We start from the raw sequence: 25,569 nt of genomic DNA, 5'->3' as shown, positions 1-25,569 counted from the left end.
AGTGCCTCTTCTCTTATGCCCATTCAATGGTTAGCATGGGAAGGAAATGCTTACTTAGGTACGCACTGTCAGATTAAACAGATTAAACACATCCTGTCTCTATGCCTCTCTTGCGTTATGTGTAGCAAGGTAACATCTCTCTGGTGGTGGTAACAGTAAATGTATAATGTTTACCCGAGCAAAGAATAAAATACACAATTGGGCAGTCTGTTCAAATCAAGTGTTGATGGTTTCTACCTTTGTTGGTCAAAAGGAAACACTGCCCCCTGTTGGAAAACAACTTAAAAGGATTAGAATGCTTTTGTATTTTTACTGTAAAAATGCCTTCACTTATCAAGTGGAGGGTAAACCCTAACTTCCTTATCAATTCTAAAGCAGAAGTCATTTCAACTTTCAACAGTGCTACTTTCAGCATTTTCTGTTAGTTCCGGACAGGTGATGGCTCCCTCCTCATGGTGAGAGTGACTTACACAGCCTAATTCAGATACCTCCTGGCTCCTGCTATACAACACACATAGTGTGAGTGTGTACACTGTGTGTGTGTGTGTGTGTGTGCGTGCGTGCGTGCGTGCGTGTAAGCGCGGGCGCGCGCGTGTGTGTGTGTGTATGTGCGTGCGTGTGTGTGTGTATTACTGTGACTCTGACAGTTATACAGTTACTGTAGGGGGCAATGATGAGGATTACTACCTGCTGGGCAGATTACAAAAACACAATAATAATCACGTAAAGTCATAAATGACCTCAGTTGAACTAAGGTCTATTTAGGGAAGGGCTGTCTGTGCTAGCCTACAAGCTCTATCAAAATGACAATTGACCACTGGTTTATTACATTAAGTCAGTAAATTGCAATTGTAAACCGACATTTGCTGGATGAAACGATGTTCGTCAAAACAGTTCCCAAATTAGAAGGGCATATCCATCATCACTGCTTTTACAAATACACGCGTAGGCTATGCTGCCATCTTGTGGCACAATAGCACCTAGGATCTACTTCACTCGGACTTCTTTCCGTGTTCATTTGAGTTGACCATTCACATTATTAATAGGCTACAGTAATAATTAAAGCTCGGTCAATTGATAACAAATGTTTATCACAAATATATTTAATCTGCTTTCGTTTGCCTATATGTCAGCATGTGAATCGAAATCTGCATTTGTCTAATTAGCCTAGGGCCTACCAATATTTCAGTAGCAAAGTAGACTTTGCGAAATCAATAATAAACTATTTAAAACAAACAAATAAAACATGATTATCAAAATATGTTGATGTATCGGCAATGCCCTACTCTTTGGTATGCCTATGTCTGTGGCGAGTGTGTCCAGTGTGAACGTCAGGAACAATGTATCCAATCATAAAATCTGACGTAGCGTATGTTTACTTCCGCATAGACTTAGTTGGAAACTGATTGGAAAGCAGTTCGATCCTGCTGGAAGTCTACATTGTTTCACCGTATCCATGATTTTGTGAGGAATTTGGAAGAGGCTGTGACTATTCGCAGTATCAATATTTTTTTTAACAAAGAAACATATCTACATTGCTAGCATGCAAAGTATAAGGTAGGCTAGAATTGTTTTCTTTTTTTCTATGCGACTAGCTTTTTAATCATAGGCTAGTAGAAGTAAAGTGAAGTGAAGTGGTGTAGTAAAATCATGATGATGTCTTAAACAGATTGACTGACTGCACGTTTACTGCATGTCTGGCAGAAATTAACCAGCCAGACAATAAATTACCAGATTTATGCTATGAATGGTAGTAGACCTGCGAATGACAAGAATCTGTGAAGTCATGATTGACAAATAGCCAAGTCACTGTGGGGTGTGACCATGGAGCAGAATTAACCTGACTCTCGCCAGATGAATTTCGTTCCGCTTAGCTCCGCCTAGCTTCACTCACATCTATCGAGAAGCCCCTGGCTGCAGCTTGCAGATCGAGGCTGGGCTCAATGTGGGGCGGAGCGCAACGTTGAGCTCAGCTCACCTTCAGCATGTCTTCTCACGCATGTCCGTGGGGCCTACCTTGTTTCCTACTGTCCAAGTTATATTAGTCTCAACATAATCTCTAGAAAGAATGCTTAAATCTATAAAAGCATTTCCTCGACTCAAAACACTGAGGTTAGACTCTCGCTGCAGGCTAACAGTACTACTGGGGTAGCCTATAATGCGTAGGGGAGAGGTACAATTGTAACAGCGGTACAAATGTATCAGTGTTTTATTCTCAAGATTAGGGGCCTGGGGGGTATTCCAGAAAGCAGGTTTACTGGCTTAACTGGGTATGTTAACCCAGAGTTAGCGGTAAACCTGGGATTTCAGTTCCAGAAAGCTCAAAAATGATCAGGCTATGTAAGTAGGGGAGAGCCGGGACGATTGAAACACGGGACGAATGAAACAATCCAGTTTTCTCCGAGTGTAATGATGATAGACCGACGTCCTTCGGTCAAAACATAGAGCATGTTAACCTCCTTCTATCAGCCAAATATCTTCCTGCTATGTCATTTTATCACGGAGTTACTGGCGATAAACGAGTTTTGATGCGCAAAAGTAAACTTCATTAGCGGTTACATTTTTTCGATTATCAATGAGTGTTTTTCATTTAAAGGTTTGACTTAATGCTTATTCAGTAGACCATTTAGTGTTCTCCACAATCCCAGACTTTCATATCGCATGCTTGTTTACATGGAAAGCAAAACAAGCTATAGTGACATATGTCTGTGTCGGGACGATTGAAACACGTGTTTCAATCGTCCCGACCAGGCTGTAACTCCATGTATTTTAATTAAATGCACAAATAGCTGTGTTTAAACAATCATTTATGGAGGTAAGACATAGAAAAACAGTTTTAGGAAGATGAAAATACATTTGGGCCCACCGGGGGTTGAGTTTTCCCATGTTATCCTATGGAGACTGACGGCCGGTGGGTTGTTAAGCCTACTTATTTGGATGTGCATTGGCCAAACCCACGTAAAAACCTAGCGAAACGACATTTTCAACAATATAAACATGATATAAATGGGAAAGCTTACCGTTCTAGCTATAAACATGGCAGAATCATCCACAGGGCATGATATTTCAAAAACCCCTTCATACACGCTTCATGATGATGGCAATGAGTTGTTAACAGACATGCACAAAGACGTATAGCTCTGCAACAATCTATCTAAAATAAAACCTTTTGGGAGTACCATTCATGATATGTAGTAAAATTTCGAAGTTGTTGGACGTTTATATGGCTTAAACTGTATGTTTCATTCGTCCCCTTATGTTGTTTCAACTGTCCCGACCAGGAGGGACGAATGAAACATTACGCACGTCCCACTTTTGTTGTAATAATTCCTGAACGGTTTTGTTCAAAGCTGAAAATGCATCTGTATTTGACAGAGGACAGTAGGTTACTAGTGACCAAATATTAGCTTTCAGTGTGGTACGATTGCTTTGTAAATTACGTTTAATTAAAAAGTGTTTCAACTCTCTCAACTCTTTTCAGCTGGCCATCGCAAATAATAGTGGAAAGCCGATTATGGAGGGGCATTCGGTCGGATTCTGGTGCTGTGGAAATGTGTAGCCTTTATGTGCAGGGTACAGTAATATGACATTCAATTCAACAAAAATTGTTAATATTGTGATTTTAATTTATTAGGCCTACTGTAGGCTATGTCCGATTTATTTTAGGCTATTCTTGCTCAGATGTTCAGCATACTGTAGGCCTATGTCCGATTTATTTTCGGACATACAGTACAGTATTCTTGCATCACCGATGGAATACATGAATGTCCACGTAGGCTACGGGCATTGCTATGAGACGTCTTCCTAGATCATCTGACAAAGATAACGAATTCCCTCGGCTGACAATATATATCTTCATCGAGAATATCGTCCGGGTAGGCTATATATATTTTCTGGCGGTCTCTAAAACCCCTCGCCCTGCGAAGAGAGTCCCTCACGATTTGCGCTCCAATGTCGTATGGATCATCCAGGTACGCCAACATATCTCGGGAGAAATTGTTAGTGGAGGGGTGGTACTTATAAAGGGTGTGGTTAACGGAAACCTCGGGTTAACCAAGAACATAACCTGGTTGGAGCAGGTTTGAGATGCAGCGTAAATTGCCATGGCAGCATACCTCGGTTAAAACCTATCCACCTTTCGTAGTACGGGTTAATCGGGAAGTTACGCCACACGTGATCAAGTTACTCTCGAAGTTACCCAGATAAGCCAGTAACCCCGCTTCGTAGTACAGACCAGGGCCGTAGTCACCATAGACATTGAGGGGGACGTGTCCCCCCCAATATTCAAATATGACCAAAATGTCCCCCCCAATATACGGACATAGAAAAATAAAGAAAGAAAATGCTATACTGCAGGAAACCAAGAAGCACCACAATCTGAAATGTAGTCAAACGTAAATAACGCACACATTAGTGACCTATGGTTCCAGAGAGAGTAGCATACACCCCCTGAGTGGTTTGTTCTGGTGGTTTTTTGTTATTGGTGTGCGCTATAAAAAGCTTCCATTTACTGTACCATAGGGCAGGCTACTGCGGTGCGGTAGTGCTATCAACAATATCACTAAAGCTACCGGTCCAATTCTCACAAATCTTGTTGGAAAGGTGGAGCACAGGCTAAGGAAAGCCCATTATTTTTTTCAGAGCCGATAAGGCATTTTCCATATTGTAGGCTATTTTCCTCGCAATGATAGCGAAAATGAAATAGTGCCCATTTATTTTAAATGATAAATTTGTGCATGCATGTGTCGCTGATTTCTTTCACGTCTTACAACATAAATAATGCATTCATATGCTAGTAGTAATGTCAGACATTATCCCGTTTATAGGCCTCTTAGAAATAGTTGTTGCATCTTGCATGTTACATTTAGATGTGCACTCAATCGCGCATCCATGCAGGCAATACGTATAGGCCTACAGTACAACTCAAATGTGGCGACGGCACACAATTTGTGAAAAAACGTTTACAATGCACTGGCGGTGATAGCCTACACTTAATGTGAATCGCAGACAATGACCAAAGAAAGGAATTTGCACCTCCATTCACCAAGTAAAGGCTGTAGTAGGCCTAGTGTTTCTACATGTTGGCACAAAACGTCATTCCTGTCAGAAAGGAGCCTATAATGCATGGGGTAATGTGAGGTGATTCAGGCAGAAGAGAGGCCTTAGCCTATTCCTGAATCCTGTCCCTTTCAAACTATGTTAAAATTGTGTGATTAGCCACCAGCATAATATAATCAAAATCAAAATACAAAATCCTATTAGGCTTTAGGTCCAAACCTATTAGTCTAAGTAAATATTTTCAGGTGTAATTAGTCAAAGAGCCATCGTATTCTGTGTAATATAGAGGTTAATAAAGATACTCTAGTTTGTAATTTCTTTTAAAATATTAATTTGGTAGACAAATGGAGTCATACCACACGTCTATGTCCAGGGATGGATTACTGAATGGGCCTACTGGGCCCAAGAGCTCAGGGGGTCCTGAAGCCCAAGCCTCTGCGTGAAGTTGCTTCTTCTCCACCCTTCTCTTTCAATTCAATTTCAATTCAATTTATTGTGCTTATAGAGCGCCAAAACATAACACATGTATCATGGCGCTTTACAGAATGTAGGCAATCAGAGAAAGAAGGGAAGAAAGGAAGAAAAGAAAAGCAAGAGAGAGGCCCATGGGTAACAGGGGCGAGGAAAAACTCCCTAGAATTGGATATATATATAGGAAGAAACCTCGGGCAGATCCACGACTCAAGGGCCTGACCCATCTGCCTAGGGTCAGTACATGACAGTAAGGTCTGTATACATGACAAATGCATATGATAGTCGGGTGTAGAGAATAAGACATGGTGTTAAAAGCACTTGAGCTGAAAGTTACAAGAGGTGGGATGATTACGTATCCGTTATGGTAATTTATTATTCCTGATTTAGTGACAGAAAGTTCAATAGTCCAGCGTTGGAATTGTCCAGGGGAAGGGAGTTGTCGAGGGGCATGTGGTGGGTTGGCAGACGGGCCAGTAATCCGGGCAGAGTTGCCATAGGCTGGTGGTGGGTCGCTAGGCTGTACGGGCCAGGAGTCCAGATAGGGGGTAGTAATAGGGCAATCGGGGATGGGACGTCAGGTGAGATGGTTGAGAGGAGGGCCAACACACGGATGGTTGATGACTGGTGATGATATACCTCACAAGTGAGGTACAGTAAGGGGGAAGAAAGAGAGATGTAGAGTGGGTTAGTATTACTGAAAATCAGAATGGTTAATGTCAATAAGTAATCAGTAGTACTATATATTGTTACAGTATACCATGGTGGGAATAGGCAAGAGAGGGAGAGTTGAGAGAGAGAGAGAGAGAAGGGGGGAGAGGAGAGGGGGGGGGGGGGGGGGGTTGTACGGCGTGACACATGAAAAGTCCATGACAGCACTATGCTATAGCAGCATAACTAAGGCATGGTGAGGGGTAGTCGACACCAGCGCAGGTATGGTCAGTAACCACCATCGCATGCGCGACTGGGGTGCCAGTCACACGAGGACTCAGCAGGGTGGTCCATTCCAAAAAACCCTGAGGTGGGTGAATTTCCACGCACCATACCTAACTATGGGAGGCAGTAAAGAGGTATGTTTTAAGTCTAGACTTAAAAATAGGGAGGGTGTCTGCTCGTCGAATTGAGGTAGGAAGATTATTCCAGAGGAGGGGTGCGCGATAGCTGAAAGCTCTGCCTCCTACTGTAGTTTTTGAGATTCTTGGAATTACAAGAAGGCCAGTATTCTGTGATCGTAGCGGTCTGGGTGGGTTATATGGGACTAGGAGATCTTTAATATATTCTGGTGCCTGGCCATTAATGGCTTTGTATGTTAGAAGTAATATTTTGAAGTCAATGCGACTTCTAACAGGCAGCCAGTGTAGAGATGCCAGGATAGGGGAAATACGTTCATATTTTTTAGTTCTAGTGAGTGTGCGAGCAGCTGCATTTTGTATAAGCTGTAAGCTCTTTAGACAGGTGTTATTGCAGCCAGCATATAGAGCATTGCAATAATCAATCCTTGAGGTGACAAAAGCATGGATTAATTTCTCAGCGTCTGGTAGGGATAAAGACTTCCTTATCTTTGAAATGTTCCTTAAATGATAAAATGAAGCTTTGGTAATCTGTTTTATGTGATTACTTAGTGATAGGTCTTGGTCAATTGTAACTCCTAGATTTTTAACACATGTGGATGAGGATAGTCGGAGATCAGTAAATGTAGCTTGTGATGAGGATAGGATATCCCTCATCTTTTTAGGACCTAAAACCATGACTTCTGTTTTATCGGAGTTCAGAAGCAGGAAATTGTTCGTCATCCATGTCTTTATGTCTCGTATACATGTGTCAAGTTTGGCTAACGGAGTCAATTCGTCAGGTTTTATGGAAAGGTATAGTTGTGTATCGTCTGCATAAGAATGAAATTTAATGCCATGTTTCCTATTTTCTGAGCCTAGAGGAAGCATATAGAGAGAAAATAACAGGGGCCCTAGTACTGAGCCTTGAGGCACCCCATATTTTACCATAGTCTGGGTAGATGGTTCATTGTGAACCTGTACAAATTGTCTGCGGTTAGAAAGGTATGATCTAAACCAAGCGAGTGCTGAGTCTTTAATGCCTATCGAATGTTCAAGCCTGTGGAGTAGTATGTTGTGGTCTATGGTGTCAAAGGCAGCACTGAGGTCCAGGAGGACCAATATTGATATATGTCCATTATCGGCAGCGATGAGGAGGTCATTAAAAACTTTAACTAAGGCTGATTCAGTACTGTGGTGAGCTCTGAAACCAGACTGATATAATTCTTGGATTTTATTCATATGCAAGAAGGTACCAATTTGTTTCGACACTATTTTTTCTAGTATTTTTGACAAAAAAGGGAGATTAGATATAGGCCTATAGTTGGCCAGGTTGTTAGGGTCAAGGGTAGGCTTTTTGAGGGATGGCTTAATGACAGATAACTTAAACGACTGTGGTACATGGCCTGATAGCAGTGAGTTATTTATAATCTGGAGCAAAGCATTGTCCAAGAAAGGGAGAGCAGTCTTCAGAAGATGAGTAGGAATAGGATCTAGTAGACTAGTTGTAGAATTTGATGAAGAGATTGTGGAAGTGAGGTCTAATATGTCAATAGGTGTAAATTAATTCAACGTTGTTCGTCTCATCTGTGAGTCAATTATGTTTTCGCTACCGTTCAGCAATGGAGTATGAATATTTGGTGAGACTGACTGGATATTAATCTTATCTCTAATTGTTTCAATTTTGTCATTGAAAAAGTTCATGAAGTCATTACTGTTTAGGCAAATAGGGATAGATTCGGTTACTTCGGTGTGGCTCTTCGTCAGGCGGGAGATTGTGGTAAAGAGAAATTTTGTATTGTTTTTGTTTTCTTCGATCAGCGAGGAGTAGTAAGTTGACTTGGCCTCGTTGAGTGCTTTTTTGTAAGTGATAAGGCTATCTTTCCATGCTTGGCGAAAAACTTCCAATTTAGTGGTACGCCATTTTTGTTCAAGTTTACGCGCTGTTTGTTTGAGTGTTTTTTTGTCTGTGTGGTATACCATGGAGCACGCCTTACTTCTTTTCTCATGCTCTTTTTGAGTGGTGCTACTGAATCAAGGGTTGAGCGTAATGAGTTCATCACATTATCAGTTAACAAGTCGACCTCGGCTGGATTAAGGAATGGGCTTTCTGATAGGCCTACCACATGAGTCCGGAATGGGGCAAGCGTAAGCGAAATTTTTTCTAGAAAGTCTGCATTAGTTTTTTCAGATAAGCCGCGGCTGTAGTATTCAGCTAAATTAGGTACTGCATGTTGTAATGTCATTGTAAAAGTAATTAGATGGTGGTCAGTTAAGGTTGGGTGTTGTGGCAAGATTGTTAACTGCTCTATGTTTATGCCGTATGACAAGACTAGATCAATAGTATGGTTATGTCGGTGCGTGGGTGAATTAACATTTTGGCAGAACCCGACATAGTAAATTAGGGATTGAAATGCAATTGTGAGAGAATCGTGCACATTATCCATATGAATATTAAAATCACCCAATATAAGTATTTTTTCTGTTTGGATAGTTAAAGTGGAAAGGAAATCAGAAAATTCCTCTAAGAATTCAGTGTAGGGGCCAGGGGGTCTGTACAATGTGACCACAGTTACAGGCTGATCAGTTTTCCAGTCTGGCGGTAAAAAATTGAGGACTAGAACTCTTTCCACAAAACTTACCAGAAGCCATCATTTAAAGGGTCATTTTTTAAAAATCTTCCAGGGGAGCAAGGCCCCTGACCCCCCTATCTTAACTGGATTTAACCATATGTCCGTCAACAGTTTGGAATAACCTAATTGACTAAGTTAACTAATTACTTGTTTGTGATTTTTAATAATATTTTTGCATGCAAGGAAATATATTGAAATTCTGTTTGGGGGTCCCCCAAACCCCGCCACAGATTTGGTCCCCCCCAATGTTGACATCATGACTACGGCCTTGGTACAGGCCCATGGTGTAGCCACGGAAACGTAAATAGACACATATCATGTAATTATGTAGAATATTACAGCCATCCAAATATGAATGGTCTACTTAAATACGACCAGAGATATTAAGAAAAAGGTGCAAAATTCAAGCATCGCGATTTTTTATTGATTCTTTCAATAGCAACTGTTTGTTTAAGTTTGCTTCGTGAAATTTGAGCGTGTGGACTTCAATCACATCTCATTCATATCTTCAGTCCCTCTGTTTCAATTTAACATGATGAAAATAAAAGTTGTAACACCCGTCTCTATGGCAAAATTAACTGATTTTATAGCGCGAACACTTCTGATTGCGAGTTATATGCGCAATCACACCCAATTAAATTTATGTAGCCTATAAACGATAGGCTATATAGAGGCCAATGTTATGTTCTCTACTCTTAGCAGACCTTATAAAGTATTCTATAAAGAAAATACCTATAGGCTAGAGATAAAATGCATTGATAATGTTATTGCTAGCCTATAGCATAGATCTATGTTTATGCAGACTGGATATAAGGATCTTTATAGCGTAAGGCCTACTTAGATTACCCAAGAAACGCCGATGGTGTAGCACAGATTCTAGAACGCTAGGGGGGAAGGGATATGATTAACGTGGGCAGTAGTTCAAGGAGGATACGCTTTAATAGAGTTGTAGCGTCGGTGGATGTACATGTTTAACGTTGAATGAGTGTCTCCCAGAATGCAGTGCGAGTGAATGCTATAACGTGTAATGTCTGTTATAATAGTTGTAGTTACGTTTACCATGTTGTGTATTTGTTAGCGTGTTAGTCTCTTTGGTTGTACCTCATGTGTTTATCCTCGTGTTGATGTGTGTGGTAAACCCTTATTGTGTGTTACATGTGCGGCTGAGACTACCCCTGTGTTGCCCTATGTAGTTATCCTAGTATGTCTGTGTACGTATGACTCTTCCTGTTCCAATAAATGGCCGTCCTGGCCAAAGGTGATTCTGGTCTGAGGGCGAGATCGCTACAGAGTTAAGCATTTCTTCCTTGTCCGGGTAAATAGACGGACACAGAGAGGTCAACGGGTAATGACGAGCTGATTTTGGGCTGAGCTCAACGTTGCGCTCCGCCCCACATTGAGCCCAGAGCCCAGCCCCGATCTGCAAGCTGCAGCCAGGGGTACTTGGATCCATCTGGGACCTCTTTCATTGAGAGTGATTTCAGCACGAGATTGTATGGTAGAGCCAATCAGGACGCAGGACAGGTTTCATAGATGTGACATAACGTAGAAGCGACTGTGAGACTGTTATCAGCGTCACGGGTTGGCTTCGATGTGAGTGGTTGAAGTAGCACGTCAATAGATGACGGACAAGTGGCTTATTCAATCATATGCAAGCATTTTTTGATTAGGCCCAGCCTTCTGAAGCAACACTCCAATGGATTGGTCCCAGATGGATGAGTGGAGCTAGGCGGAACTAGTTTAAGAAATGCATTTTTGAATGGCATTTAGCCATAGACAGTAAAAGATATGGACAGAGTCATCACGTAGACGTCAATCAAGGCGGGTGAAGCAAATTTCAACCGTTTCCTGTTGGTTGACGAGGCTTTCTGCGCAGGCTCAGGGGACGTAAATGTAACGTAGGCACGTAGTCTGACTTGTGTAACTCTTGTGATGGCTGCACCGAGAGATTGGGTATGTAGCTACTTACTTTGTTACCACCATGTCTACATTACTGTTCTAAATGTCCTAGTTGTTCGTAGATAAATGTGATATAATATAAACAGCACTCGCCACATTCATAGCCTAGGCTACTGTCAATCCATCAAAACTTCGCTGAAATGTTGTGCTCCGATGCTTTCGTTCTTATCCAGAGAATACGGTTATTTTGCTCCTGTGCGACGCTTTCACCCGCTCTGGCTGTATGCTTATTACGTCACTTTAGCATTGATTTCGGAAAAAAGTTTATTACTCAGTCTGTAAGTCAGTTATGAGGTTATGATGTCAATCACACAATGTTGTATTACTCCGGAAATAGAAAAAGTTAATATATTCTGTGATATATATACTCATATATTCAGCTGTAACGTTATTTGATGTCAAAGTGGCGGCAAAATTGAATGGGCTTCAATGGGGATGGCTAGGTGAACTGGTCTACTATTTAGCCTCAGATCCGCCATAGTGTCTACACTCTCCGAACGTTCGCCTGCCCCCTTGCATTTAGCCACCACTATAGAGCTGGTAAGTCCCGCACATCCGCTAAACCCCCAGTGGACCTCTAGATTGAAAAATCGTCAATGCAAGTGAATGTTCTGGTCCCGTTTGAATTGTGCCATGAATGTGAACATATGTTGTCTGTGAATTTTTAATATAATTTTTCATGTTACGAGTTTGACAGTATATTATATGATTCTTCGGCTATCAGTTGTGGAAAAGACATAACAACGTGGGCAGCCGTGGCCCACTGGTTAGCACTCTGGACTTGTAACCGGAGGGTTGCCGGTTCGAGCCCCGACCAGTGGGCCGTGGCTGAAGTGCCCTTGAGCAAGGCACCTAACCCCTCACTGCTCCCCGAGCGCCGCCATTGTAGCAGGCAGCTCACTGCGCCGGGATTAGTGTGTGCTTCACCTCACTGTGTGTTCACTGTGTGCTGTATGTGTTTCACTAATTCCCCGATTGGGTTAAATGCAGAGACCTCACGGGATCAAAAAAGTACAGTATATATACTTATACTATATACTTATAAGAAAGACTACATGTCGCCTGTGACGTAAGCTAGCTCTAATCGCTAACATTAGCTGAGATGCTAGTTTTTGTAACGGCAGGAATAAACACACATGGTAACAAAATTATTCGAAACATGTCTAGCTTCACTCAACACATTAACACTATGATACAGTGTGATTGTAAAGTTGTATGGTTCACTGTGTTCAAAGTCGATCATAATAACCCTCTACATCTCGACCAACTGATGGTTGTTATAGAAACCTAGTTAGCTGTCGTCTAGCGGAAAGTTGTAGTCCACAAAGTGCTCTCACACAAAGTTTAACCGCATCAAACTTCTACCCGCTCAATTGTAGCATTCTTTACACGAAAATGTATATTAAAAAATCACAGACAACATATGTTCACATTCATGGCAAAATTCAAACGGGACCAGAACATAATTATTTTCTCACATTCACTTGCATTAACGATTTTTCAATCTAGAGGTCCAGCGGGGATAGCGGAAAGGGCGGGACTTACCAGCTCTATATTTGTTAATCTGTGTTTTTAGAAATGCATTTCGCCGTGCATGGTCGTCTGATGTCAGACTTGATGACAAAACAGTTGTCATCACTGGAGCTAATACTGGGATCGGGAAAGAAACTGCTATTGATCTGGCTAAAAGGGGTAAGTAAACCTGGGTGACTAGGCTTTATTTTTTTTCAGGGTGTATTTTGACTCAACTTTTGCTCCATTATAAATATGACATGCTAGGCCAGTGTTTCCCAACCTTTTTTCCTTGAAGGCCCCCTTGCCTGTGTCTAAGACAAGCCCCCTACCCGAACTCCTACTGTACACACACACAAAAAAAATAAAGTGATTAATTACAAACTTATATGTTCAGAGTTCAGAGGTAATACATAGCTACATTAATTTAATTGTGGAACAAAAATATGTTTTAATTTAGATTATATAGATTTTTGATTATCCAGTTGGGTGTATTATTGGGATTTTATACATTTAATGAGTGCAAATATAATTTTGGTAACCTTACAACCTCAGCCCAGGCAACATTGTGGACCCCCTGCAATCTCTGGCAACTATCCTGGAAAATTTCAACTTCCAAGTGAATGATTATTAAATTATTAGTTTTTAATGTCTCTACCCTCTATTCCACACCTTCGTTTGCCATCCAGTCTCATAATTGACATTTGATTCTGTTCTTCAAACTCAATGTTACAGTAGGTCAAAAACCAACTTTGGCAAAGTGAATGATTTCAATGATAATTGGTAATAACAAAGACAATCTGCAGTATGGTCTCAAATTAAGGAGACTTTTCATTTTGAAGAATTCAACATCTGTTTGCTCAGATTTTTTGTTTTTTTGCAGGTGCAAGGATCATCATGGCATGTCGAGACATGGAAAAAGCCAGTGGTGCACTGAAAGACGTTACGGAAGCTTCTGGAAACCAAAATGTGGTGATACAGAAACTAGATCTGTCAGATACAAAATCAATTCAGGAGTTTGCAGAGTTGATCAAAAAAGGTAGGCCAAAAGAAGAATGACGTATGGGTGGTCTTATGCAATTGCAGTAAGTGTGTTTTTTCATTAACTTGGGTTTTACATCTTCATTTTCAGAGGAGAAGCAACTGAACATTCTAATCAACAATGCTGGAGTGATGGTGTGTCCATATGGTAAAACAGCAAATGGCTTTGAGATGCAGATCGGTGTGAATCACTTTGGTAAGGGAATAGTGAATGAATGTAGTTCTACTTATTTTTAGGCAAATTTTATTAGCATACATTGGTTAGGTTGGCTGTATATACTTAGTAGGAATCACAGCTTCTAAAAGCAGGGGCATGTTATCAGAGTAATTTTCCTAATGTTTTTCATTATACCTCAGTCACTTAGGCATAGCTTGCTAAAGTGTGATAATAAAACAAATCCCTCTTCTATGGCTCTTACCTTGCAGGACATTTCCTTTTGACCTACCTGCTCCTCGACTTGATAAAAAAATCTGCCCCCGCCAGGATTGTCACTGTCTCTTCCATGGCCCATTCATGGGGCACAATCAACCTCGAGGACATCAATAGTGAGAAGAGCTATGACAAGAGGGCAGCCTATAGCCAGAGCAAGCTGGCCAATGTCCTGTTCACACGCTCACTGGCCAAGAAGCTCACAGGTCAGAAATTCAGCAACAGAGAAATGGTCTAAACATGTGAGAAATATAAACTGATGACTAGTGTATTGTGACTGACTGTCATATGACCAAAAATCAAAAATCAGTTGTAGTTATCTGACAGGCATTGTACAATCAGAGCATTCAGAAGTTCTTTCTGAAAGCTCTATGAGCTCTGAAACATTTGCTAACTGCGTAAAGGCAGATTCTAGAGTGGCCTTTGTCTGTATTTCTTCTGTGCGTGCAGTAACTCAGTCTGATGCAGTCCAGCCTAGCTTAGCGTAGCTCATTGAAATGGGCAGAACCAACTAGCCTAGCTCCCAAAAGTGACAAAGGAACTCCAACATCGTCTTATTCACATGTTGGTTCTGCCCACCTCAATGAGCAACTGTATGCTAAGCTATGTTAACGGTGGGTGCGTCAGACTGAGTTACTGCATGCACAGAGACAAGATACCTGGTATTACCATCTTATCTAACTCTGGGGGAGACGGTGAATAAACTAATTTCCCAAAAGGTTGCCATGTTCCTTTAAGAATACCCTTGTGCGTGATGGCAAGGAGGGGAAGTGTGGTGAGATACTTCTCTCAGAGAACCAAGGTTGCGTTAAGTAACCAGACATTCTCTTACAAACATTTGTTCGATATCTCACTATAGGACATATGGCCCAGTCCCGGATTGCATGCTCTTACACAAGTCCAGACAGACACAGAAGTCACAAGAAGCAGTTGCAAGAAGTTGCAAGAGTGGCAAGCTCAGTTCTTGCAAAGCACTAACGCCGAGTACTGCAGAGTACTGTGAGGGAGCAGTAATATGTCTATTCGATAAAACCTTAGACATTGGCGTCTAATTGTCGAAGTGGCGGCATTAACATTAATTTTCAAGCGTCCCACTACTGCGACAATTTTTTTCCATTGTCGGAGTAGCAACACTTGACCTTTTTTAAAACGTCCTGCCAATCCGACACGAGTGGCGTGATCAGGATTTTTCAACGGAGTGGACTATTGCGAAGTAGGCCTAGGGTGGGCCTTTATTTTTTTATTCCAATATGGGCAGTATAGCCTAGGCCTACAGTAATCCCAACTTTAAACAACACTCGATTTCATCACAGCTCAGATGATTCATGGCAAAAAACAATAAAAGGCTACATTGATAAATAACAGGGGCAACAGGATTGGATTCTATAATAGCCTACGCACAATAACTTCAACCGAAAGGTTAGTTGCGTTTCAAGGAGTCCAAGAGTGCGCCTCACACACACCAGCTCTGTTGAACAGAGTATTTTTCGTGTTTAAGAGCTAAAAAAGTTGATTAGAGAGTCACATTTGAAATGTCGGGTAGCCTAAATTATAGTCTATAGCGCATGCATCTCAGAGGAAGAGATTTTGGAGAGAGAGAGAGGATTTAACCTAGGTGATGATTATTTGTGTCTGGTGGTAATTAGACTTGAGTATGGATACCTACGAATTGTTTTGAATAAAAAAAGATAAGACAACAAATTAAATGTGACCCTGCAAGGCGAAACCAGTCGTTTTGGTAAAATTTACAAAATTAAAGTTATTGTACTCACACGAACGGCCATAAACTAAACTTTTCAATAATATGCATATCGAGGGTATTGGAAATAGTATTGGGTATTGGATAGTCGCCGACCCTCATTAGATGTGGATATTTGGAGGTTAGGATAGCCTTCAAGAAACAAGGTTATCGCAGTTGCTGTGAGACATACGGCCCTTCTCCAGTCTCTCTCAAAATCAAAACACACCCAATTCACGCTTGGACTTTTCGATTACGTTTCTAAATGTTGGGACTGATGGACACTGAACTCTGGGGGTTATTTGAACGTTCGTTGTGAAGTGGTTTACTGTAAAAGGAGCGTCGGATATCCCGCCTGTCTTTGCACAATTATAGGGCCATGATAATGCATGTGCTAGCCTAGAGTCGAGAGAAAGAAGACTAAATAAATATGCAGACATGTTATGTGCAATTCAGCAACTGCACGCATGACATATAAAAGATATTGCTAGCCTACATTATTGTGTAGTAAATTGAGTTTATCCAACCTGCTGGCAAGCCAAAATGCGTTGCACATGGCTTTATCATTGTCCTCTAAAATGCAATATAAGCAACTTGAATATATCGCACATCCAGTTTGAACACCCTGATGGACACTGAACTCTGGGGGTTATTTGAACGTTCGCTGAAGTGGTTTAGGCTACTGGAGCGTAAAAATTCTAACTTGACTCGCTAGGCGAAACGAAATTCATCTGGCGAGAGTCAGGTTATAAGAATTCCGCCCGTCTTTGCACAATTGGCCATTGATTGATGGCCATTAATTAATTAATATAGGTGGCCTGCACGCACAGAGTTTGTTTGATGCATGGAGTTTCCGACCGTTTTCCCCTGAGAGCTTAGAGAATAAAATGAGGAGAGCTACCTGTGTTTTACATAATGTGTAGCCTAACATTTATTCACATGACCAGTTAAAAATCACCTGAGGTTTTGACTGAAATGTGTGCCGATATCAATTATTGGGGAAAACATTGTTTGGAGTGGATGGTGGGTGGATTGTTGATGTAGCTGCAGGTGCAGATGACATGACTACAGCTCATCCATGCATCTAGGATGTTGGAATTTGATAGGATACAGGAACTGCAGAGATAAACTGAAAATGAGGATTGGTAATGTCGGAATAGCGGTACTAAAAAAAATCGGAGTAGGGGCATGTCTAAATAGAGGCATGTCGTAATAATGGTATGTCGTAATAGAGGGTTGTCGTAATAACGGGATGTCGTAATAAAGAGTGAACCCCGTTACTAATCATACAAAAATGTAGCGTAGTGGATGAGCAGTGATGCCATTGTTTTTAATGCTTTTGAGGTTAAAGGTCAAGGTTGAGTGTTCAGCAGATGCTTTTATTCATTCTGTGACTTACAAAATGTATTTAAACATTTAGAACTTGAAAAATAATTATATTAATAGATACTAGTATAAAGGTATTTTTTTTCTTTGCTAAATATTAAGATTTTATACTCTGATAGTCACCTGTCCCTAGGTGAGCAGCAGGTACATAGCTGTTCAGTAAGTAAACTTTGCCCTCATTGCCATAAGACAGCTAGTCAACAGATGCTAGTGTTACCCATGGCTTTTAACATTCTTTCTAGAACACCAGCCTCTCACCCAATTCCTCTCACCACAAGTTACAATGACATCTTCTTCTGCTCTAGGCACTGGTGTGACAACATATGTCCTGCACCCGGGAGTGGTACAGACAGATCTCTGGCGACACCTCAACAAAGCGCAACAGGCACTTATGTGGATGGTCAGCCCCTTCACTAAGACCTCTGTGCAGGGAGCACAGACCTCCATCTACTGTGCTGTTGCCCCTGAGTTGGCCACAGAGAATGGTGGATACTACAGGTATAGCGGGATTGTGTGCTCTGTAATTAATTATGACCGCCGCGCAGCGAAGCGGCGGTCATATAGGTTTAGTCAGATTTTTTTTATTTTTTTATTTTTTTTATTTATTTTTTTCGCATGCCCAAATTTCCGTCAATGATTTCCGGGACACTGAAAGACCGGGGTACACGAAACTTGGTGGGCATGTAACCCCACATGGATAGCATGGAACCATCGTTTTTCGTTTTGATCTGTAGCCCCCCCGCTGAACTGGACCCCCCGAAAGGAGGGTAGGGCAGACACAGTTTTCTGTGAATATCTCGAAAACCGTAGGGTTTAGGAGGACCATTTTTTTTTTGTATGTTGATCTCAAGGGGCCATGTCAACCCATTCCATAACCACTCATTTCATGTATAGCGCCACCTAGTTAAACACAAAAAAGTAAAAATGAGGTGTTGTAATTGAAGGTATCTGTGACCTAACATAGTCCAAACTGCACGACATTGGAAGTGTAGGATCATTATGACACCCTCTGTATGCACGCCAAGTTTTGTGGAATTCCGTTCATGGGGGGCCACACAATAAATTAATTTATGTTACTATACACCAACTGGCCTGTAGGTGGCCGGAGACAGTTTTCTGTGAATATCTCGAGAACCGTAGGGCCTAGGAGGTCCACCTTTTTTATGTATGTTGGTCTTAAGGTGGCATGTCAACCCATCCCATTACCACTTATTTCATGTATAGCGCCACCTAGTTAAAAATTAAAAAGCAAAAAATTAGGTGTTTTCATCACAATATCTCTGGCTGACAAGGTCAAAACTGCACGAAATTAAAAGTGTAGGATCATTATGACACTCTCCGAATGCATGCCAAGTTTTGTGTACTTTTGTTCATAGGGGGCCTTACAATAAAATAATTTATGTGTACATTTAGTGACGTACACCAACAAGGATTCCCGGGACACTGAAAGACCGGGGTACACAAAACTTGGTGGGCATGTACCCCCACATGGATAGCATGGAACCGTCATTTTTCGTTTTGATCTGTAGCCCCCCCGCTGGACTGGACCCCCCGAAAGGAGGGTAGGGCAGACACAGTTTTTATTATTCTGCTTTAATCGCCCCTATCTTCAGTTAAGATGTTCAGAACTGCACCAAATTTTATGTGTATGATTGACCTGGCATTCTTTGGGGGTATGCCAAGTTTCGAAGAATTTCATCCATGGGGGGGTCTAAAAAAATTAGGTTATGTGTACATTTAGTGACTGTACACTCATTGGCCTGTAAATGGCGGTGCACACATATACACATGCACACACACAGGCACCCACATACTATCGGTATTAGAACGGCCGATACATAATTACAAATTCAGTAGGATTAAAATAAAGCCAAAATAAATATTCATCATCATCATCATGGCTGCATTTTCAGTATTGGCGATAAGTAGTCGTTTGTCCACTAGATGGCGCATCGTTGCAGTGAGACATAATTTTGTTGGAAGTTAAAAGTGGGTTGGAAAAACAATGGACACTTACTACAAGGACTGTAATTTACCGCAGCGAACATCTAATAAGGATAGGACGATGTTCACATGAAGTGTAATTCCCATTTCTTCTTGAAGCCGAAATAAATCTGAGGATGTTTATCGGACATGCTTGGTTTTTACTGCAGGTACGTTAATCTTGTAATATCAATAAGGACCTAGGTAATGTTACCGTTAGCGTTGGTTGAGTGATGGAGGCCCATTTGATTGATTGCATTTATAGAAAACTATAAATGCGGTTATACCAAGCAAAATGATAGCAGCACTGTTTGTATCTTTCGACTGTCATTTATTGCACGTGCTACAAAATCATTCTGTGCAATGGAAGATTTACCAACGTTACACCGGTCTGATACAGTTTTGCCTATACATGCGTGAGACTGAGACGCCTGTTTATTTTGTTTTAAGTGCGTGCAGGGTGTGAGAGGGGAATCGATGTGCTTTGATTCCAGCTTGGTAGTTGTAGTCTGTGAAATTAAAAAGCACGTGTGTGTGAAGTATCCAAACAATGACACCTTCATTTCATTATGGCTGCTTTAGCAACACACCTTAAGCTACTGTGTAGTGGGTCCCATTTAGAAGTGGCTACTTCATTCGCGCTTTCCTTGACTCATGGAGCTGCGTGAATGTTATTACAACTTTGCCACGAAATGGCAGTTTAAGTCCGCTTGATACTGTAAGGCGTGAGCCATTGGTTTCCAAAGGAGATTTTATTTGTGTCGCCAGCATAGCCTATTGACAATTTATGTTGTAAATAGGCCTACCTTATAATCCTACCTGTAGCTTAGGGAAGCTAACAGCTTTCTATTAGGATCTAGTTTGTTAGCTAACGTTTTGTCATAACTCCCTGATGCATTTTTGCATTTAGAATAGCCAGAGCGTGTATATCTCAATCGGAAAATTAAACAATATCGGGTGCCTATGGACTAGGCTGGGTGAACCCAGCCTGATCTGCCCGCTATTTATTTTTTGATTTCTTAAAAGATTGAGCTTGGCCTGATGAAAGCCAGACTAGCCATGGACCTCAGTTACACAATGCAAGGGAACATGAATCAGCCTATATTTGCACGAACAATAACGGACAAAAGCTCTTCAACTTTGGCCCGTTAAAATGTGTATGAACAGTCTAGCGACGCATTTCATCAAGGCCCATTTGGACATGTCAGTTATTTGCACCACTGGTTAGATGTAAAACAGCATTTCGTTTCAGACTACTGTTACTTAATTTGTGCATTAACAATAACGTTTCAGACTACTGTTACTTAATTTGTGCATTGACAATAAAGTATTACATGAACTAAAGATGACTAAAATCTTATGTAGAAGAAGAAACATTCACAAAAAATCCATCCATCCAAAAATGACCTTTGTTTTTGATAGCTGTTGAAAACGGCATGGAACTGACAGAGATGTTTTTGTTTATAAATACATAAAAAATAAATAAATAAATAAATAACATTATGCTGATACCTTTTGCTTTTCCCAAATACAATGTAGCCTACAGGTGTAAGTGACCTTTCATCAATCCAGTTGCAATGGATGAACTGTGATGAACTGCCCTACTTGTGATTGTTTAGAGATTTAAAGGTTTTATAACAATGCTACATCTTCTTTGGCTATTCTACAATCTATTCACCTTTTCAGCACCAGTAGGCTACTTTCTGTGCAGCCGCACACACACACTCAGGCATGCCAAACAAGCATACACAAAAGTTTCAAGAGTGGGGGATGGAGTAAAATATGGAGACAAATTGAAGTGTGATTTATTTTCGCGGAACGGATGTACAGGACTGAGCGGCGGTCATATTTTGTACCGCTATGCGGTACATCTAGTTGAGAAATGTAATGGGCTATCATGATGGTATCAAGTCATTTGTTGATTTTTGATCAGAGATTTTGCTTACCTTTTTAGAATGATTTGTTTTAGAAATGTACAATGCACTTTGTAATAATAAACTGATAAAAGATTTAGCTTAAAAAAACTGAAAAAGAAATGAAAAAAAAAAAAAGTGTTTTTCATTTGGCCTCAAGAAATTACACTCAAAGGAAAAGGTTGTCCTTTTCATTACCGGTATTAATTAAACATATCCCCTAGGTTGCACAGAAACAATACACTTGTGTTGGGAGGTACATACTCTGCTTAAGTAAATGTCTCCTTTTAAGGAACAACAGGAGTTTTATTTCTATGCCTTATATAACTATTGAATTAAAGCAAAATATTGTTGTGATCGTAAACGGTAATCATTGTATACTCCAAGGTCTAAATCTCTTCCAAATCTTTGATCTCTTCTGTGGCATGTTAACCAATCCATGTGTTCATAATTCAGATTTTAACATCTCTGTAGTTGCGTGTGAGTTAAGGTATTATAAACTAGATGTACCGCAGAGCGGTACAAAATATGACCGCCGCCCAGTCCAGCACATTTTTTCCACAAAAATAAATCACGCTGAAAGGCCTATATGATTCTAACTGTCTTACTAAATTGCATTATCCACACTCAATTCTCACTGGTATCTGTGACAACAAGTACCAAAACACGATTAGTTCATAGATTTCACATGTAAAATTAATTTTATACAACCCCACCCCCATCTTGCCTGTTCATAATTCTGAGAAATTCTTGAATTGTGTGCTTGTGTGTTTGCCTGCGTATGTGTGTTTGTGCATGTGCCTGCATGCGTACATATGTCTACTGTGTGAGTATGTGTCATACGTATGATAACTGTGAATGTATGTGTGTGCGTGTGTATCTGTTTATGCACATGTGTGCACATGGAATGGGTTAACATGACCCCTGGAGGCAAACATACGGAAAAAATTGGTCATCCTAGGCCCTACGGTTCTCAAGATATTCACAGAAAACTGTGTCTGCCCTACCCTCCTTTCGGTGGGTCCAGTACAGATCAAAACAAAAAACGATGGTTCCATGCTATCCATGTGGGGTTACATGCCCACCAAGTTTCGTGTACCCCGGTCTTTCAGTGTCCCGGAAATCCTTGTTGGTGTACGGTCACTAAATGTACACATAAATTATTTTATTGTAAGGCCCCCCATGAACGAAAGTTCACAAAACTTGGCATGCATTCGGAGGGTGTCATAATGATCTTACACTTTCAATTTCGTGTCAGCCAGAGATATTGTGATGAAAACACCTAATTTTTTGCTTTTTAATTTTTAACTAGGTGGCGCTATACATGAAATAAGGATGGGTTGACATGGGTAATGGGATGGGTTGACATGCCACCTTAAGACCAACATACAAAAAAAAGGTGGACCTCCTAGGCCCTACGGTTCTCGAGATATTCACAGAAAACTGTCTCCGGCCACCTACAGGCCAGTTGGTGTATAGTAACATAAATTAATTTATTGTGTGGCCCCCCATTAACGGAATTCCACGAAACTTGGCGTGCATTCAGAGGGTGTCATAATGATCCTACACTTCCAATTTCGTGCAGTTTTGACTACTGTATGTTAGGTCACAGATACCTGCGATTACAACACCTCATTTTTACTTTTTTGTGTTTAACTAGGTGGCGCTATACATGAAATGAGTGGTTATGGAATGGTTTGACATGGCCCCTTGAGATCAACATACAAAAAAAATGGTCCTCCTAAACCTTACGGTTCTCGAGATATTCACAGAAAACTGTGTCTGCCCTACCCTCCTTTCGGGGGGTGCAGTCCAGCGGGGGGGCTACAGATCAAAACGAAAAACGATGGTTCCATGCTATCCATATGGGGTTACATGCCCACCAAGTTTCGTCTACCCCGGTCTTTCAGTGTCCCGGGAATCCTTGACGGAAATTTGGACATGCCGCTTCGCTGCGCGGCGGTCATAATAAAGAATATGTTAAATTCTCCTCATTATTAACTAATATCAATCTCTGAATCTCTCCATAGTGACTGTGCTCCAGCATCCTGCTCCAGACTTGCCTCTGATGACAGTCTGGCTCAGCGCCTGTGGGATCTCAGCTGCAAGATGCTCGATATAACATGGGAATAAAGATAGCTTTAATGCTGCTACTGCCTCTAAGGGATATTCTGTGTGGACAGGATAGACAGTTTGATGTTTACAAAACAGCAAAACCAAAGCACAGGCTGTAACCACTCCAATATCATAAATGTCTTTATAATTATATTGCAGTATGATAAAGAAGTTTCCTATTGAGGACTACATGTTTTTATGTGTTGAAATGACAACTACTGTAAGCATAACCATTCCGTGCATGAATATATTTTGTACTAATTATCAAATGTTTCTGATTTGCAAATATTTTTTACTAATGTTTTTAATAACATACAGTAGAACGAAGAGGAATTTTCATAATTATTTTTTTGAAGATAAATGTAGTATTTAACATCTTAATAAAGCTACAGATGTCTGGATTTTGAGATCCAACAGGATTGTTCAGATGTGTAGTTAATGTGTACCAAGTGGGGCCACTTTTCAGCCCGGGAGTTTCCGGCCAAAGACCGGCCCATGTTTTCCTTAGTGGTGGAAATAGAGATAGATAGATAGATAGATAGATAGATAGATACTTTATTGATCCCCAAGGGGGAATTCAAGGTCTCAGTAGCATACGGACATCACACACAACATTCACTAACAGCAGAAAAAGAGTCATTAAAAGTATATAATATAAAAAACACAACTAAGCAATAAGGACAGTAGAAGATAAAGAATATACTAAAATACAAATTATACTAAATAACACTAAATCTAAATCAAGTCTAAAAAACAGTATCCACATAGTGGGTGAATAATCATGAGGCGCTTGCAATGACTGAGGCCGAGACTGAGCCTGTGATTCTCTGTGCATAGTAAGGTAAGGTGCTCTGTGTGAGTGAGTGTCATGGTGATGGTGCAAATGAGTAAGACCCCGTTTACACGAAGGGAAAACGCAGATATTCCCCTGCGGTTTGGCCTCTCGTTTACACCAAAACCCCGTTTTTATCACAGAAAACGATTATTTCTAAAACCTCCAGCCAAAGTGGAGATTTCTGATAACGCCGGTTACAGTATGTGCTGCCGTGTCAACAGGGATAAACAGCGTTTTAGCTTCTTAAACGTCACATTATGCGCCAGAAAATCCTTAACGTCATGTGAGCGCCTGATGTTTACAGTTTCTTTGGCTACTGATCAGGATTATAATGGATGCTGTTAAGGTGCTACTAATTTTTACTTTTGTGCAAACGCTTCTGGCCTGTTTGCATTTGCAACAACTGCTCTACATGGAGGAGCAGAGGCGAAAGGTCGCACGGAGGTCAGCATTTTTACTGCTCGTGTTAGTCGTTGGTGTCGATTCTGAGGATTTTGATTGGCCAGCATGGCTTTATTCCTTTCCCTACACTGCCACCCATAGGTTTGGCATAGTTATTATGGCGCTCGACAGCGTATTTATGCGGGTTGATGTAAATGACAAGTTTTTTGAAAACAATGTTGTGTGCACGATGTTATTATTGAAAACGGAGGGGGGGAAATATTCGTTTCTCTAAATACCCGGCTATGTGTAAATGTGGCCTAAGTCCACATTTACAGTGCAAGAATAGTACTGTAGGTAGGCAGAGTAGGCAAGGTAATATAAAAAAACTATATCTATCTATCTATCTATATATATATATATATATATATATATATATATATATATATATATATATATATATAGATATATATAGGCTGCTAATACTAGGCTTATAGGCTGCTAATACTAGGCAACTAATATTATTATTAATCATAGCTATACTGTTAGGTAGCCTAATATAATATAATATAATATAATATAAAATAGCCTAATATAATAGCATCAAAACCTCCACCCACTCACGGGAAAGAAAGCAGTTTGAGCCAGACTGTTTATTTATTGTCTTAACCTAGCCTAAGCAATTGACTTTCAATGTAGACATAGAAACGTAGAAATGCCCTGCAGTGAATAAATTATTATTATTATTATTATTACTACTACTACTACTATTCTCATTAGGCCTATTATTATGACGATTATTATTATGATGAGTAGAAACTAGGCTACTCGCTCGTCTACAGATCCACTCATGACAATGTAGCCGGCTGATTCGACTGACTCGCACTCATAACAACATAACGTAACCGGTCCGCCCGGCTGATCCAAATGACCCAGGTAGGCTAGCCTACTCAAGCAACTCCATACAGAGCTTGCAATGTTTCGGACTATCTTCGCGACCTAATTGCATTTTAAAGTAGGCTATGCGTGCAGAATATATGTTATTTCAGACGTGAAAGCATGGCT

The 25,569-nt window shown here is 40.7% G+C and overlaps 1 protein-coding gene across 2 annotated transcripts; it reads left to right on the top strand.

Annotated features, from left to right (window-relative positions):
* The first annotated feature begins 1,396 nt into the window (after window positions 1-1,396).
* rdh12l (retinol dehydrogenase 12, like) lies at window positions 1,397-23,689 on the top strand. Of its 2 annotated transcripts, none has more exons than XM_042067041.1 (7): window positions 1,397-1,557; window positions 12,747-12,862; window positions 13,566-13,721; window positions 13,815-13,919; window positions 14,150-14,359; window positions 17,583-17,775; window positions 23,204-23,689. In XM_042067041.1, exons 1-7 carry the CDS (start codon window positions 1,544-1,546, stop codon window positions 23,304-23,306), a joined length of 897 nt encoding a protein of 298 aa, XP_041922975.1. In that variant the 5' UTR covers window positions 1,397-1,543; the 3' UTR covers window positions 23,307-23,689. The 2 variants fall into 2 exon arrangements, with proteins under 2 accessions (XP_041922975.1, XP_041922977.1); XM_042067043.1 differs by lacking the exon at window positions 23,204-23,689 and adding an exon at window positions 21,136-21,256 and having other exon boundaries at window positions 17,583-17,805.
* The last annotated feature ends 1,880 nt before the right edge of the window (window positions 23,690-25,569 follow it).

This window comes from Alosa sapidissima, chromosome 17 (assembly GCF_018492685.1).
Source record: "Alosa sapidissima isolate fAloSap1 chromosome 17, fAloSap1.pri, whole genome shotgun sequence".
NCBI classification, from domain to species: domain Eukaryota; kingdom Metazoa; phylum Chordata; class Actinopteri; order Clupeiformes; family Clupeidae; genus Alosa; species Alosa sapidissima.
This window is presented reverse-complemented; position numbering and strand designations above follow the sequence as displayed.

What these genes read in the sequence shown, in the direction of transcription:
- rdh12l (XM_042067041.1), top strand. An exon ending in TGCAGAGTTGATCAAAAAAG is followed by an intron (nt 13,722 to 13,814) that starts GTAGGCCAAAAG and finishes CTTCATTTTCAG; the next exon opens with AGGAGAAGCAACTGAACATT. An exon ending in GAGAATGGTGGATACTACAG is followed by an intron (nt 17,776 to 23,203) that starts GTATAGCGGGAT and finishes ATCTCTCCATAG; the next exon opens with TGACTGTGCTCCAGCATCCT.